This window comes from Pelmatolapia mariae, linkage group LG22, assembly GCF_036321145.2.
Source record: "Pelmatolapia mariae isolate MD_Pm_ZW linkage group LG22, Pm_UMD_F_2, whole genome shotgun sequence".
NCBI classification, from domain to species: Eukaryota; Metazoa; Chordata; class Actinopteri; order Cichliformes; family Cichlidae; genus Pelmatolapia; species Pelmatolapia mariae.
Genome location: NC_086245.2, coordinates 19,965,351 through 19,979,100, shown reverse-complemented (window position 1 = coordinate 19,979,100; position 13,750 = coordinate 19,965,351). Strand labels below are relative to the sequence as shown.

Sequence of the window (13,750 nt, the reverse complement as noted above, 5' to 3'; positions counted from 1 at the left end):
TGGCCTTTTTTGCTAATTCTGTGTATGCTAAGTGTTTCACTGACACAGTATTACAACTAATTGTTCGCCCCCATGCCTTTCCTGCTGTGACGAATTGAACACCCTTAGTAAAGGGGAGATTTTATTAGTTATTTATTATGAACATGCAGTTCTTACATTTTACTGACTATTCACTGGAGGAGATGGAAGAAATACCAGCAATTTCTTATTTCTTAGTTATTAAAGTTATTATTAAAGTTATTCTGTTTGTATCTAGTCCAAACCATGTGCAGCAAAGGGAGTAAGGTTTTGTTTTCTGTATGTAATGAACATCAGAGCGATTTTTGATAAGTGTAACGCTATGAACAACATAATTGCTTAGCTTAGCTATTAGCTTAGAAATTGTAAGTACATATTACTAAATCGCACAATACTGACTGAAAATGTCATTTATGCGCACTTTTTAAATGCACGACAGTAGATGCATGGGTCACCGTTCACACAGTCTGATGTACATAACAATATATATTTAATTCTGGAGAACAAGCTCTGTTCATAAGGTTAATAGCTATTAGTAATTATAGCATTAGCTTCAAAGGCACATTCATTACCTAACATTTGACTTTTGCTGTCTATAGGTAGAAATTACTCTGAATCACAGCTTGGCTGGCAATAACACTCTTGGCCATGAGTGAACTAAAGAAACCATCCATCCATCTTCTTCTGCTTGTCCAATTCACTGTCATGTGGAGGGGTCTGGAGCCTATCCCAGCTTCCATGGGTTGAGAGGCGGGGTACATGCTCGACAGGTCGCCAACCAGTGTTTGCACCTATCGTTTCCTGGCCAGGTGGCTACTCAAGGATCTACTTAGGAAGATCCTGTCTTTTGTGGTGGGTACACACTGGCTGTCACTTGGTGTTCGCTCTCTCTGCAGTAGGGTATCACTCCCTGTTCCTGTTCCAACACACAGTGGTGTGTTTGAGTAGCTTATCTGCATAGCAATTTAATTAAACACTTTTAGATACCTTCTTTTTTCATAGTATAATCTTCATGTGCTTCATCCAAAGCACACTCTCTGTGTACTCACTCCTTAATTTATTGCCAAAGTATTCACTCACTGTGTCTTTACTGTTTTGCTAGCTTAACTTGTAGCCGACTCGCTAGCAGCATGGCCTCTTCACCTGTTCCTCCTGCACTTTCCTGCTCATTGTGTCAGATATCTAGTTACTCCTCGGCCTCCTTTAGCAGTAATGATACTTTTAATAAATGTAGCCTCTTTGCAGCTCTGGAGGCCAGGATTACTGAATTGGAGACTCGGCTTCACACCCTTGATACACCTGTAGCTAGCCAGGCCCCTATAGGCGGTGCAGCCGAAGGTAGCATAGACCCCGGTAACTGGCCCCCGGCAGACCCCGAGCAGCAGGGGAAAGAGAACGGCTGGGTGACGGTGAGGAGGAAGCATAGTCTTAAACAGAAGCCGCAGGTACACCACCAACCTGTTCATGTGTCTAACCGTTTTTCCCCACTTGGCGACACACCCGCCGGGGATCAAACTCTGGTAATTGGCGATTCTATTCTCAGACATGTGAAGCTAGAGACACCGGCAACCATAGCCAACTGTCTTCCAGGGGCCAGAGCAGGCGACATTGAGGGAAATTTAAACGTGCTGGCTAAGGGTAAACGTAAATTCTGTAAAATTATAATTCACGTCGGCAGTAATGACACCCGGTTACGTCAATAAAATAAATATTGAATCGGTGTGTAAATTTGCCAAAACAATGTTGGTCTCTGTAGTTTTCTCTGGTCCCCTCCCCAATCAGACCAGGAGTGACATGTTTAGCCGCATGTTCTCCTTAAATTGCTGGCTGTCTGAGTGGTGTCAGACATTTCTATAGCTGACACCTTCAAGCTAAATGAATAAATACCACTACGGTCAAGTGGAGAAATACACAAGTTTGACTCTGAGGTGAAGAGTCCATTATATTTTGGATCTCTAGCAATTCTAAAAGCACAAACTGATTTCACCACTGATCTGCCTTTAAATCAAAATTGTGCCATAAAACTGTAATTGTACCACATCCAAGACATGCACAAGATAAAAACAACCAATACATGATTTTCAGTCTCACTTTATTTAATGATGATGTGAAAAGTAAAGGCTGTCCATAACATTCAGACAACAAAAGAAGAATGTTTTTTTTTCTCCAAAGTCCCCCCCATAACAACTAATGGCTCCAAAAATGTTCAGGTGTTCCAAGTGTGATACTTATTTTATACAACTTCTTCATATCTAGACCTCATCTGTACATAACATAGTTACAGATACTGTAAATTAAAAAAATGACTTCCAAGTATCCTTGTGGCATTTTGTGAAACATTTTCCTATGTAAAAATGAAAATGTACGTAAAGATCTTTACATATACATATATATATAGTTCTCTATTCTTTCTGTAATAAGAAAACAATTTATTGCCCCTCTTAAACATGTTGCATTTAACATAGGTTTTGTTTATCATTTTAAACTCTTAATTGAACTTAATGCCATGTGATACCACATATCAAACCGACAAAACAGTAACAGTATGGACCTCTGTGTTGTTCCACTTAATATATTTGTCATATTACTATATTTTTGAACATGTATGTTTTGTGTTCTCCAGAAACCCTGATGATGACACATACAACGATATAATATATATACGTACATGTCACTTTGATCTTCAAACTTAAAAGACCTGTGGCAAATACAAATCATCAGCATGATGTTATTCATTACAGGAATTTATGAGCCCTTGACCTTCCACGATTGCATCTGCTGAACAGTTTTTCATTCATGTTCAAAAGAATTGAAATGGTTCATAAAAGAATAAAAATCAGGGCACCTTACAAAATATATCGAACAACAACTGATGATCTGCATTTGGTATTTTTGAATGGACTAAAAGAAAAAAAAAAGTAATTTGATAATTTGGTAAATGCCAGGAGTGGTTTATTAAGATCGATCGTTTGCTACTACTTTCACTTTATTGCCCTCAGTGAATTGTTGCTAAACCAGTAGCATATTCGATATGATGATGTTGAGTTTACCCACTGAGAATCTTGGCATTGACGTGTGTGAGCTGATCAAACAGGTTAAGAGAACCTAAATCCATGAGCAAATACACGTAAAACCAAATCGCAGGTGAGAGGATGAAACTACAGAGTGGATTTGTCACAACAGTTGCAAAAACAGAGGTAACTCTGTGAATTATACATTTTATTTCATGCCGTCTTGAGAAAGCCAAATACCAAATATTCCATACATGGACACCATCGTCAGGGTATCAGCAAATTGTACACAATCACATTTAATGTAATATATAAAATGTGCGGTTGGTTTGTTTTATCTCCTGAAGGAAGAACCAACCCTCTGACAATGTCTCTCACTCACTTGTCAAGTGATCGTGATTCTCTGGTTGGCAAAGGTGCAGGAGAAGCTGTGACTCCTTGGGTATCTGTGCTCAGGGTTTTCCCCGCTCCTGTACTAAGCAGGGGCTGGAAGGGGAGGAGCTCTCATAGGGGGGAAGTCACCGTGATATGTCCCCATAGCAGGCGGGTCCCTGCTTGGTTGTCTCTTGCTCCAACTCGGTCGCAGGAGAGATCCACTCCAGCTGAAGTGGAGTATTTGCCAAGTACTCCCAAACTGTCCCGTTCACCGAGGCATGGAATTGAAATTAATCTATGACACGTTGTACACTTTACAGATGTGCGGCCAATGTTGTGGGTCAGCGCATTTACCACACTGTGTATGTACTGTGGGTCCTGCAGGCTACAATATAAGACAACAGGCACAGCGCTCAACAAACGCCTTAAAAACTAAAAACCAAGACACCAATGGTGAAACAATATGCTGAGGACAAACCTTCTCACGCTCGATAAAAAAGTCCTTTGTTTGTCCGGAGTCATTGCTTGCTTTTCTCCTGCATGAGGAAAGTTTTACAAAAAACTGTCGATGACCGTTGTGCTCAATGCGGTTCAGCGGCACTGAACATTACATTTCCATAGCAACTGAGGTATGTTCACTGTTGCTAAGCGTGAAGTGGGTTTTCATGACACTCGATATTATCTGTGAAGAAAGCCCTGTGTCTGTGCTGTATCACTGTGTCCAGCAGTGGCGGCATCACCGTCTTGGAACTGTAAGCTACAGTTGGTAGGGGCTTATTACTTGAGACTCCCTTGTGTTTACTGTCTTTACTACCACTCATGGAAATTCAGGTCAGCCCGCTTAATCCAGACTAGCTGTGAAACCGGAAAACCTACATCCTTTCCACCATCACTTCTTGAGTTTGATCTCTTCTGACAAAGCAGCTTTTTATTCATTTCAGAGTCTTGTGCCTTTTTTTGTGCCATTGACTCCCCCATCGCCCTTAACTGTGCCGGTTAGCTGTAAGGGCTAGATCGGACGGACATCTTAACAGTCTACTGAGACCAATCTGTGGGGATCAATAAGACCAGGCCCGTCACTAAAGCAGTGTCTGAAAAGCACCTGATCTCATGAGGCGCTCTCATATGAGCGTGTCTTTGTGTGTGCACTTCTTGGCGTATTAACACACATAAAAGACATCTGTGGAACACTCTCATGGCGTTCTATTTTCTAACATACGCAGCCTTTCAGACTTTTTTAAAAGGCATAGCACTGATATTCTGTATAACATGCTTTCTGAAGACATATTGAGCAGACTGTAAAATATGAAGGCTTATGCAAAGTCTGATGTGAAATCTCTGATAAAAACAAAAAACAGCGGTACAGATAAGCAAAGTGGAAAAAACAAAATAAAAATAAAAAAAGAACCAAGTTGCTTCGAAAAATGGGCACTGGTGCATTTTGATATTTGGTGACTCAGACTTTGATGTATCTTACTTTGCTGCCCACAAGCTAATTGATTAACAGTTACACAAAAATCTATATCTCTCATACATATGTCTAATTTGTAGGATGCCATGTTTTATACGCTTTTCATCTGAAATTGTCATGCCTACCTGCCTCTGTTATAAGCCTCACGCTTAGAACCAACTTAATTGTCCATTCACAGCATATACAAAGCTTACAGTACATCAATGTTAAAAATGATGATATTTACATGTCTGGACAAGATTGGGAAAGGGTAAAGCAGTAAATTTGATGATTTCCTTTTGTTGGATTTTGCAGATTCCTCATCTCCAAACCATTATCCAGTCACTGAAGCAGTGAAATACTGAAGTTAGATGACAAACTCACGTGTTGCTGCGAGCACATACATACAACAGATTAGGAACAGAAACAGACAATCCCCTCTGAAGCAGATAAGGCTACACATCATTAGGGTTGGTCCACCACAGCTATTGGGGTGTCGCTATATTTGTGCATGTGTGTGTATTTGTATATAGCCTATCTGTGTTTGACACATATGTGTATATGCCTAGGCAGGGGGGAGGGGCAAATGGACAAGGGGATGTTAATTAAAGGAGTCATCCAGTGCTCACTCTGTCTCCCCATACCCCATCCTGACTGAGGATATCAGTTTACAAGAAGACCAAGGTGAAGAGGTATGAAGAGTGAACCCCCCTCCCCCCCTCCCTTCTCTCCCTGTCCTCCTTGATCCGAGACAAAATACGCACTTACGCTGATGATATCAGTCTATTTGTTGTAGAAAAAAAGAATCACATATGTCTCCTCTGCAAAGAGCCAGGTGGGGGAGTGAATGAAGCTCACAGGCCAGAGACCATTACCCGGTAGGAGGGGGGCATGTGTCTGTGCCTTGGGCTCGAACCAGGGCTGCCATTAGGGCTGGTGCAGCTAGCATCTACCCCTCCTATGGAAGGTAAGTAGGCATGATGGAGGATGGGCAGCTGCAAAGACAGTCGACGCTGTATGCTGCAGATAGAGAAGGAAAGGAACAATGTCAGTGATTACAGCACATTTACTGAAGTATTATGTTATAGTGTACATTTGATTACGTCAGCAGTCTGCTCTTTCTTTTCTTGTCATTACTTACAATATAATTTCTTTGCATATCCCATGGATGCTGAAGAATGTGGATTTTTTTTTCACTGACTTGAATTTGTTATTTCGGGCTGACAGATCACACGCTCCTTGTCCTCCACCTGCTTTCTTCTTTTTCTTGTAATCTGTTTGCCTTTTTTCATGTCAACTTTGATGCCCAAGCTTTTTTTCCCCCACACGAGTCACAGTGAGTGTCTCTGGGGAAATGCTATTTGGAATCTCATGGAAACTCTTTGTAGAGCTGTGCCTTTTCTTTGTACACAGCTGTTTCAGTTTCTTTAGTCAGACTTTCTGTTTCTTTCTTGCCTCAGAAGTGCAGGGTTCTCTCTCGCAACATCTCGCAACGCCACCAATTTCTTGTCTTTTCCTGAAGGTAAACGTATTTCCGTATATAGAAATATCAGGGCGTAGCAGTATGTAGACAATAATCAGACTGTATGCAGATTGCACAAGTCTGTTGGTTCAGAATGATTCTGATTTACTGACATACCCACAGTGGTGAGAACATACGTTTCATAAATCTGATGGTAATTTTGCATAAGCCGTTTTCTGCGCGGGATAAGAACAGATATTAATAAATGAGAACCAATGTGTCTGTCTATCACGTTGGATCGCTTTGTTGTACAAATCTAACCAGGGCTGGATCATTTTGCTTCTAATAATGAATTTACCCCATTTTTACTCTTGCTGACCCTCTGCCAGAGTTCCGAGTCAGTATTTGTCATTTGCAAATTAGTGTCTTTGTAAGTTCAAATGTGCGTTCGCAGCTGTGCCCTGGACAGTGCACTTCATCTGCTTTTAGTGATTCCTCTTGCATGATTTATCTGAGCATCATATGGGATATGCAGAGCTAAATTCAGTTCATCTCAGGTTATCAGCACCAACCGCAGCAGTTTTTTCCCCCACAAATTAATTAACACATTAGCCATAAAGCTAGTGACGGAATTGAATTCCTCACTAAGTAGTAAGCATCTTATTTTTCATTAATTTTAGCAATGGAGCTCTTTCAGGCAGATCTGATCCTGGAAAGACTTCAATAAAATGCTATGTTTTAGCAATATGGCCATATGAGCTGGATGTTGCTGTCAATACAACAATTTTGTCACAGTCTGGAAGTGGCATATGCAGTGGTCTTGCTCGGTTTATTATTAAAATGTTCACTACACACTTTCACACATATCAAGTTACAGTGAGAAACTGAACATAGCGAACAGAAAAGATGGATCATAAAAGACTGGCATCTGGCATTGCACAGCTTCCCACAAGCCTTCAGCAATTTCTTTAATTGTTTTCTGTGTATTCTTTAGCATCCTCCTCTCTAGCTTCTTCTTCTTACTAAGCCCCTAATCCACCGTTCCTCCTTCCACCGTCGCTTCTGGGATCGTCTGACGAAAAAGAACATTTCATGCTTCCGCCTGGTGTGACAGTTTGCACCCTACCTCGCCAGAGCCATTGCCACTGCCAGCCATTTTCAAGAAAGTTACATAACCGGCATTTGGTTGTGTAAAAAATTAAGAGGGGCTAATAAGATTCAAGCTTGTTCTGCATTAAACGTAGTAAAATGTCTTAATTAGGAAAACTCAAATATTAATGGTCCTCAGGCCTTTTCAGTTATTCTGACCCGTTCTACTTTATGTGATGAAAACACAACAGTTAATGAAGGAATTTCGGGATATTTTTTTGGAATATCATATAGGACACGGGTGCTACACTTCACAATAACACACGCCTGCATTTTTCATGCCACAAAATATTTATACAGCTCGATCTCTCTCTATTCATAACTCTTTTGTAACTTATTTATATTTGTCTCTTCTTTCTCTCCTCTTTCTCTCCCTTCATCTCTCTTCCCTCCATGTGATCAAACATTCATGTGGCATGGGAACAGCTCCAAGTGTTCCTTTACTTCTGTTCTCCTCCCTGTCTATTTTCAGAGCTGCTTCCAATGCGAGCTGTAAATCAGTGGTTACATAAGCCTCTGCGAGTCTCTACCTTCTTCTTTCTCCCCTCCTTCTTATCTCTGCCTTTCTTTCCTATCTAAACATATTTTTTCTCTTTAAACATCTTCTCTGTGTAACTGCCCTCTGCTCTGCATTGTATCCTCCTTGCCTCTTGTCTCCGCTTTCTTCATCCATCCATCCCTCTACATCCTGCATTCTTCTCCTGGTTCTGGTTAAACGTGTGTGGGAGGGAAACTTCTCAATGATGCATGAAGTGTCCCCCCCCTCCCCATTGATGAAGTTGACATCCCTCAGCTTTGCTGCCTTATGAATAATAAGTGAATGCAGATCTGCATTTGAATGTTTTGAGAGTTCATCTTCCTTTAAAAGTTGAGAAAACAAATCAATTACCTGCATGTATATGCATGCAAAATGTACATGTGTGTTTTTGTGTGTCCGGCTGTAAGTAAGCTGCAGGACGTTCAGCATACTTGGAGAATACACTTGCACTCTGTGAGGTGATATGCATGTTGGTGGTTGATGGTATGTGCGTTGCGTGGGAGAGAAAAGTAGAGGGCCAGTCCATGCTTTCACAAGGCTCTGTTGCCAGAGCAACCGCCTGATAGCTGCTGGTGGTTGTGCTACATGTGACATGTCGTCTGATGAGAAAGCTGACAAGACAGAGGGAAAAAGGGGGCGAGACACAGGAGTAGAAGGGCTAAGGAAATGGGAGATCTCACTGTTCTGGTGAGTTGATATCCTCGAGAGGACCTCTGTTTATTCTGGAAGGATCCATGGAGCCCCACTGCGCCTGTGGTTTCTGCTCTAGGTGGTTCTTCAGTATCGACTTCTCTCCATCTGCATGAAAACATGTGTAGACAATAAAGAAAATTGCAGGCTGTCACCTGGACTGTCATATTTTGTCAGTGTAAGTTGAAAATGACCAGGATTTCAAATAAGGCATTGGCCTTCAGTCCTGACATTGGGCTTTCCAACCATGCAAAAAATAGCAACAAATGCTAATAAATCAGCTAATGCTAGGTGTGTGGTATGTCAACACACACCTAGCAAAGTTAGTCTGTGAAGGATCATGTCAGCTCAGATGTGTATGCTCACTGCATATGCTTCATTCACACTAAGAAGTTAAACCAAGTGTGTTGACATCAACATTCAGTATGAAGAGACCGCTTTTGCATGATGTACAGACTAGCGTTACAGATCAGTTCAAAAGGAGCAGGTGAAAATGGCCTTTGGTTGCAAATAATAATAAAATAAAAATATATAATAATAATAATAATAATAATAATAATAATAATAATAACATTTAATTTGCCCAACTGTTACTAGTCAAAGATTTCTCGCTCAACTATCTGCATGCTAGACAAATTATACAAGTCAGACTATGTTTTGGACAGAGATGCAAAAAACAAACCTGTTTTGCTCAAACTTTGAAAGTGGACACTAACACTTGGACCAGATTCATTTCAGAAGTGGGGACTGGGTGATATCACAACAGAACAAGTGCACTGAGTCACCAGCTGAAGATGCCAGGATTCAAACCACTGGCCCTGAGGACTGAGGCTTAAGTGCTCTACCACCAAACACACAGCCACCAAAACATTACTGTTTGTGTGTGCCAGTAATCTAAGGCTATCTCTTTACAACAGGGAGAAAAACACTCCAGCTGCATTAAGCAGCACTACATGAGCCGTCTTCTTTCTTAAACGGGACTGGAAGAGAAAGAAAATGTATATCTAATGGCTTAAATCTGGGCAGAAATGATTCAAACGGGAATATATGGATCTTGTGAGGTGAAAAGCAGGCAAGTACTCCTTGCGTACCGTCCTATCATAGGGCAAGAAAACGTTTCAATGAAAAAATAATTTAATGGCATTTAAAGCCTGAAAATTCTCAAATACTCCACAAGTAAAAAAACAAAACAAAAACACTGTAAAGTATAAAAGATTTTGTCTTTCTTTCAGTGCTGTTAATCTATACATAATAGCATTTAACTTATCATGCTAAAATCAGGCCATGGCTGTCAACCTGTCAGAAAACCGCACCTTAACTGTCATCTCCTGGTGTTCTTCAGCATCGCCATGTGCTTCTACATATTCATGAAGACAGCTAGAGCGAGGGAGAGGTGGAGTGTCGCGTCTCACCCTTTGTGAGTGAGCGTAATCGCTGTTGACACAGCATTCTTCCCTTATAACAGCCACTCATTCACAGCCCCCAATACATTTAGACCAGCTCTCTTATGAATACTGATGACTACAGTTAGAAGCCAGTGGTGGTGATGATGATGATGACCGTCAAGCATAAGTAGAATGAAGCTGGGAAAAGTTTATGTGCTGATGATCTTTAAAGGAAGCTTAACGACCTGTGATTTTATTGCCAGAATGTGTGTCAGGCTGACATTTGTGAGCAGCGCCTTATGCGCGCTCTCTCTTTCTTATTGTCTCCATAAGAGAATTTCAGCAACCCAGCAGCTGATACGTTGTAGCCCAAACATAAAAATATTTTCTCATTTAGAGAAAACTATTTTTTCATATATACTTTGATCATCTTTTAATTTTTGAAAGGTTTAAAATAAATAATTTCTACTAACCTACATCTTCTTTGACATATCTAATTTATTGGGCTCCTTTGACGATATAAGCAAGGAAGCACTAGAAAAGGCTGTGTCTTAAAATAGACCCAGTTTTATGAGCCCACACAATCTGAATATTACTTCATTACACTGAACCTGATGTCAGCTGCCAGCTGCTGCCTCCACTTTCGACAGATTTTTTCCTCAGCAAATGTAAAACAACAGGTAAGATGATGCATTTTTTATTAATTGAACTACGGTGTGGGATCCATTGATTTGACCTTTGAAACCACGCATGCTAAAATAGACAAACTAAAATAAGCTCAGTAAGGAAGATTCACACTGTATCCACTGTTATGATTTAATGTTGTCAGTGTTTTGTTTTATGTCATGTTTAAGGATTTTGTTCTCAGTTGTATCTCACGTTTAGTTTAGTTCAGGGTCCATGTGTCATTCTGTCTCTCAGTGTCAGGTCTGCGTCTTGGTGTAGTGTTCTCGTTTCCTGTTTTATTGTGAAGGTCTGCGTCTCATGTGAGTGTGTTCAGTTTTACCTCTGTCTCGTCTTGTTGATTATTCCCAGCTGTGTGTAATCTCCCTGTGTTTCCCTGTGTGTATTTAAGTCGCGTCCTCTGTCTTTGTAGTTTGGCTGGTCCGTCTGTGTATCCACCGTGTCTCATCCGTGTGTTTCCCTGCTGCCCAACCGTCATCTGTTTTCTGCTCGCTGTTATTCGTGTTCAGGTTTGTGTTTCTGTTCAGGGTCAGTAGTTTAGTTTTCCCAGTATAGTTTAGTTCTCCGTTCACCATTTTGTCCATCTCTTTTGTTGTGTTTGCCTTAGTGGCACCAGCCATTTTTAGCCAACCTGGTTGTCCATTTTAAGATAAAGCCTCTTCTCTTCCCACAAACTGGTATTCATCTTCTTTTATGTTGCGGCTATGAGCCGGGTCGTAACAGAATTGGGGGCTCGTCCATTCTGTCTTTGCTGGAGGGTCCGAGGGGGGGACCGCTTCAGCCTTCTGTCTTCGCTGGAGGGTCCGGAGGACCGCTTCAGCCTTCTGTCTTCGCTGGAGGGTCCGGAGGACCGCTTCAGCCTTCTGTCTTCGCTGGAGGGTCCGTGGGGCCTGTCCAGCCTTCGTCCGTCTCCGCTGGAGGGGTCCGAGGGGCCTGTCCAGCCTTCGTCCGTCTCCGCTGGAGGGGTCCGAGGGGCCTGTCCAGCCTTCGTCCGTCTCCGCTGGAGGGGTCCGAGGGGCCTGTCCAGCCTTCGTCCGTCTCCGCTGGAGGGGTCCGAGGGGCCTGTCCAGCCAACGTTCGTCTCCGCTGGAGGGTCCGGAGGACCGCTTCAGCATTCCGTCTGCCTGCAGAATAGCGGCCAGTGCCTTGTGCACTGGTCCTCCAGGACTACAGCATTCATGGCTTTCTAGGTCATGAATCAAACATTTTCATTTGGGGTTAAATGTTTGATTTTTGGGTGGGGGGAAATGTTATGATTTAATGTTGTCAGTGTTTTGTTTTATGTCATGTTTAAGGATTTTGTTCTCAGTTGTATCTCACGTTTAGTTTAGTTCAGGGTCCATGTGTCATTCTGTCTCTCAGTGTCAGGTCTGCGTCTTGGTGTAGTGTTCTCGTTTCCTGTTTTATTGTGAAGGTCTGCGTCTCATGTGAGTGTGTTCAGTTTTACCTCTGTCTCGTCTTGTTGATTATTCCCAGCTGTGTGTAATCTCCCTGTGTTTCCCTGTGTGTATTTAAGTCGCGTCCTCTGTCTTTGTAGTTTGGCTGGTCCGTCTGTGTATCCACCGTGTCTCATCCGTGTGTTTCCCTGCTGCCCAACCGTCATCTGTTTTCTGCTCGCTGTTATTCGTGTTCAGGTTTGTTTCTGTTCAGGGTCAGTAGTTTAGTCTTCCCAGTATAGTTTAGTTCTCCGTTCACCATTTTGTCCATCTCTTTTGTTGTGTTTGCCTTAGTGGCACCAGCCATTTTTAGCCAACCTGGTTGTCCATTTTAAGATAAAGCCTCTTCTCATCCCACAAACTGGTATTCATCTTTTATGTTGCGGCTATGAGCCGGGTCGTAACGGCACTCATCTGCCTGAATTCCTGGGTGTTCAAGCTGCTACTCTATTCCTTACATCACTGTCAAACTTAACTCTGTCATCATCACGCTGGCCCAATCATTTTTTTGGGCAACTTTCTGTGAACCAATCAGCCTCTGTCCTGGCTGTTGTTCAGTCTCAGTGCTCTTCTATCATTTTGCCTTTCAGGCTCTCATTTGTGTGACCCACCTCCACCCGAGATCTTTGTCCAGGTCTCCACCTGCTTCATCTCTGCCACCACTGTTTTTCTTCTAGATGCTCCCTTTAGGGATCACCACAGCAGACCATTTGCCTCCATCTCACCCCACCTTTGAAACAAGCTACATCTCTGCATACTTTCAAAAACAGAATCAAAACTTCTTTTTGACCCAGGCTGACACTTAATAGTTTGCTGTTTTCAAAGAAATGTGCTACATAAATAAAATTGCTATAGCCAAAGTCATCCGTAACATCCTCCTTAAATATATCCATAAATCTCCTCTGCGATCTTCTTTTCCTCCTGCCTGACAGCTCCATATTCAACAGCCACAATCACATATCTATATAAAATCTATCCTTGTATCCTCGGCACTGTCATATAATATCAATAAATGGCCTAAAGTAATTTTAAAGCCAAACTATATTTAGTTTCAGATAGGAGGGTGTACACTTATTTTAGCACAAACACAAAAGGCAGGGGCAGAGAATACGCCAAAACACACAGAAAGAAGCATTACACACATTTCTGTTTGAATGTGCTCATTAACAGCCATCAGTTCACTGCGTAACTATGAACTTTCACAGATGAGGAACTTCTCAAACAATTCCAACACGCTCTGCTCCCAATTGGCAGAATGAGCGCAGCTGTTGTGCTCTTTTACCTTCCCGAGCTCAGACAGATCCATTAGACACCCCTGAGAGCAGCTTTGTGCTGGCGTGTGCAGCAGACACGCTGGATCCGGCTGCTGTACATCAGCGTCACTCTGCGACTCTTAAAATGGTGCCTAATGCAAAGCGACGCTGCTGGGCTGTAACGATTCGCTGATTCAATTTGAGGCAGCAGACTTCATAATGTCTGCCATACATGCATCGGTTTAAACAGCACAGGCAGAAGTTTGGAGGGTAAAACGCCAGAAGCTCTCTCTGCTGGA

General features: G+C 42.1%; 1 protein-coding gene and 1 pseudogene across 1 annotated transcript in view; one reads left to right on the top strand and one right to left on the bottom strand.

Annotated features, from left to right (window-relative positions):
• Positions 1 to 1,148: 1,148 nt before the first annotated feature.
• LOC135932833 (uncharacterized) lies at positions 1,149 to 1,875 on the top strand (annotated as a pseudogene).
• Positions 1,876 to 2,109: 234 nt separating this feature from the next.
• gabbr2 (gamma-aminobutyric acid (GABA) B receptor, 2) overlaps positions 2,110 to 13,750 on the bottom strand; it is a 186,771-nt gene continuing 175,130 nt past the window's right edge. Inside the window, exons 18-19 of the mRNA XM_065470984.1 lie at positions 8,684 to 8,801; positions 2,110 to 5,874 (exon numbers count right to left, since the gene is read on the bottom strand). Of these exons, the coding sequence (XP_065327056.1) occupies positions 5,709 to 5,874; positions 8,684 to 8,801 (284 nt within the window). The 3' untranslated portion in view covers positions 2,110 to 5,708. The remainder of the gene's footprint in view (positions 5,875 to 8,683; positions 8,802 to 13,750) is intronic.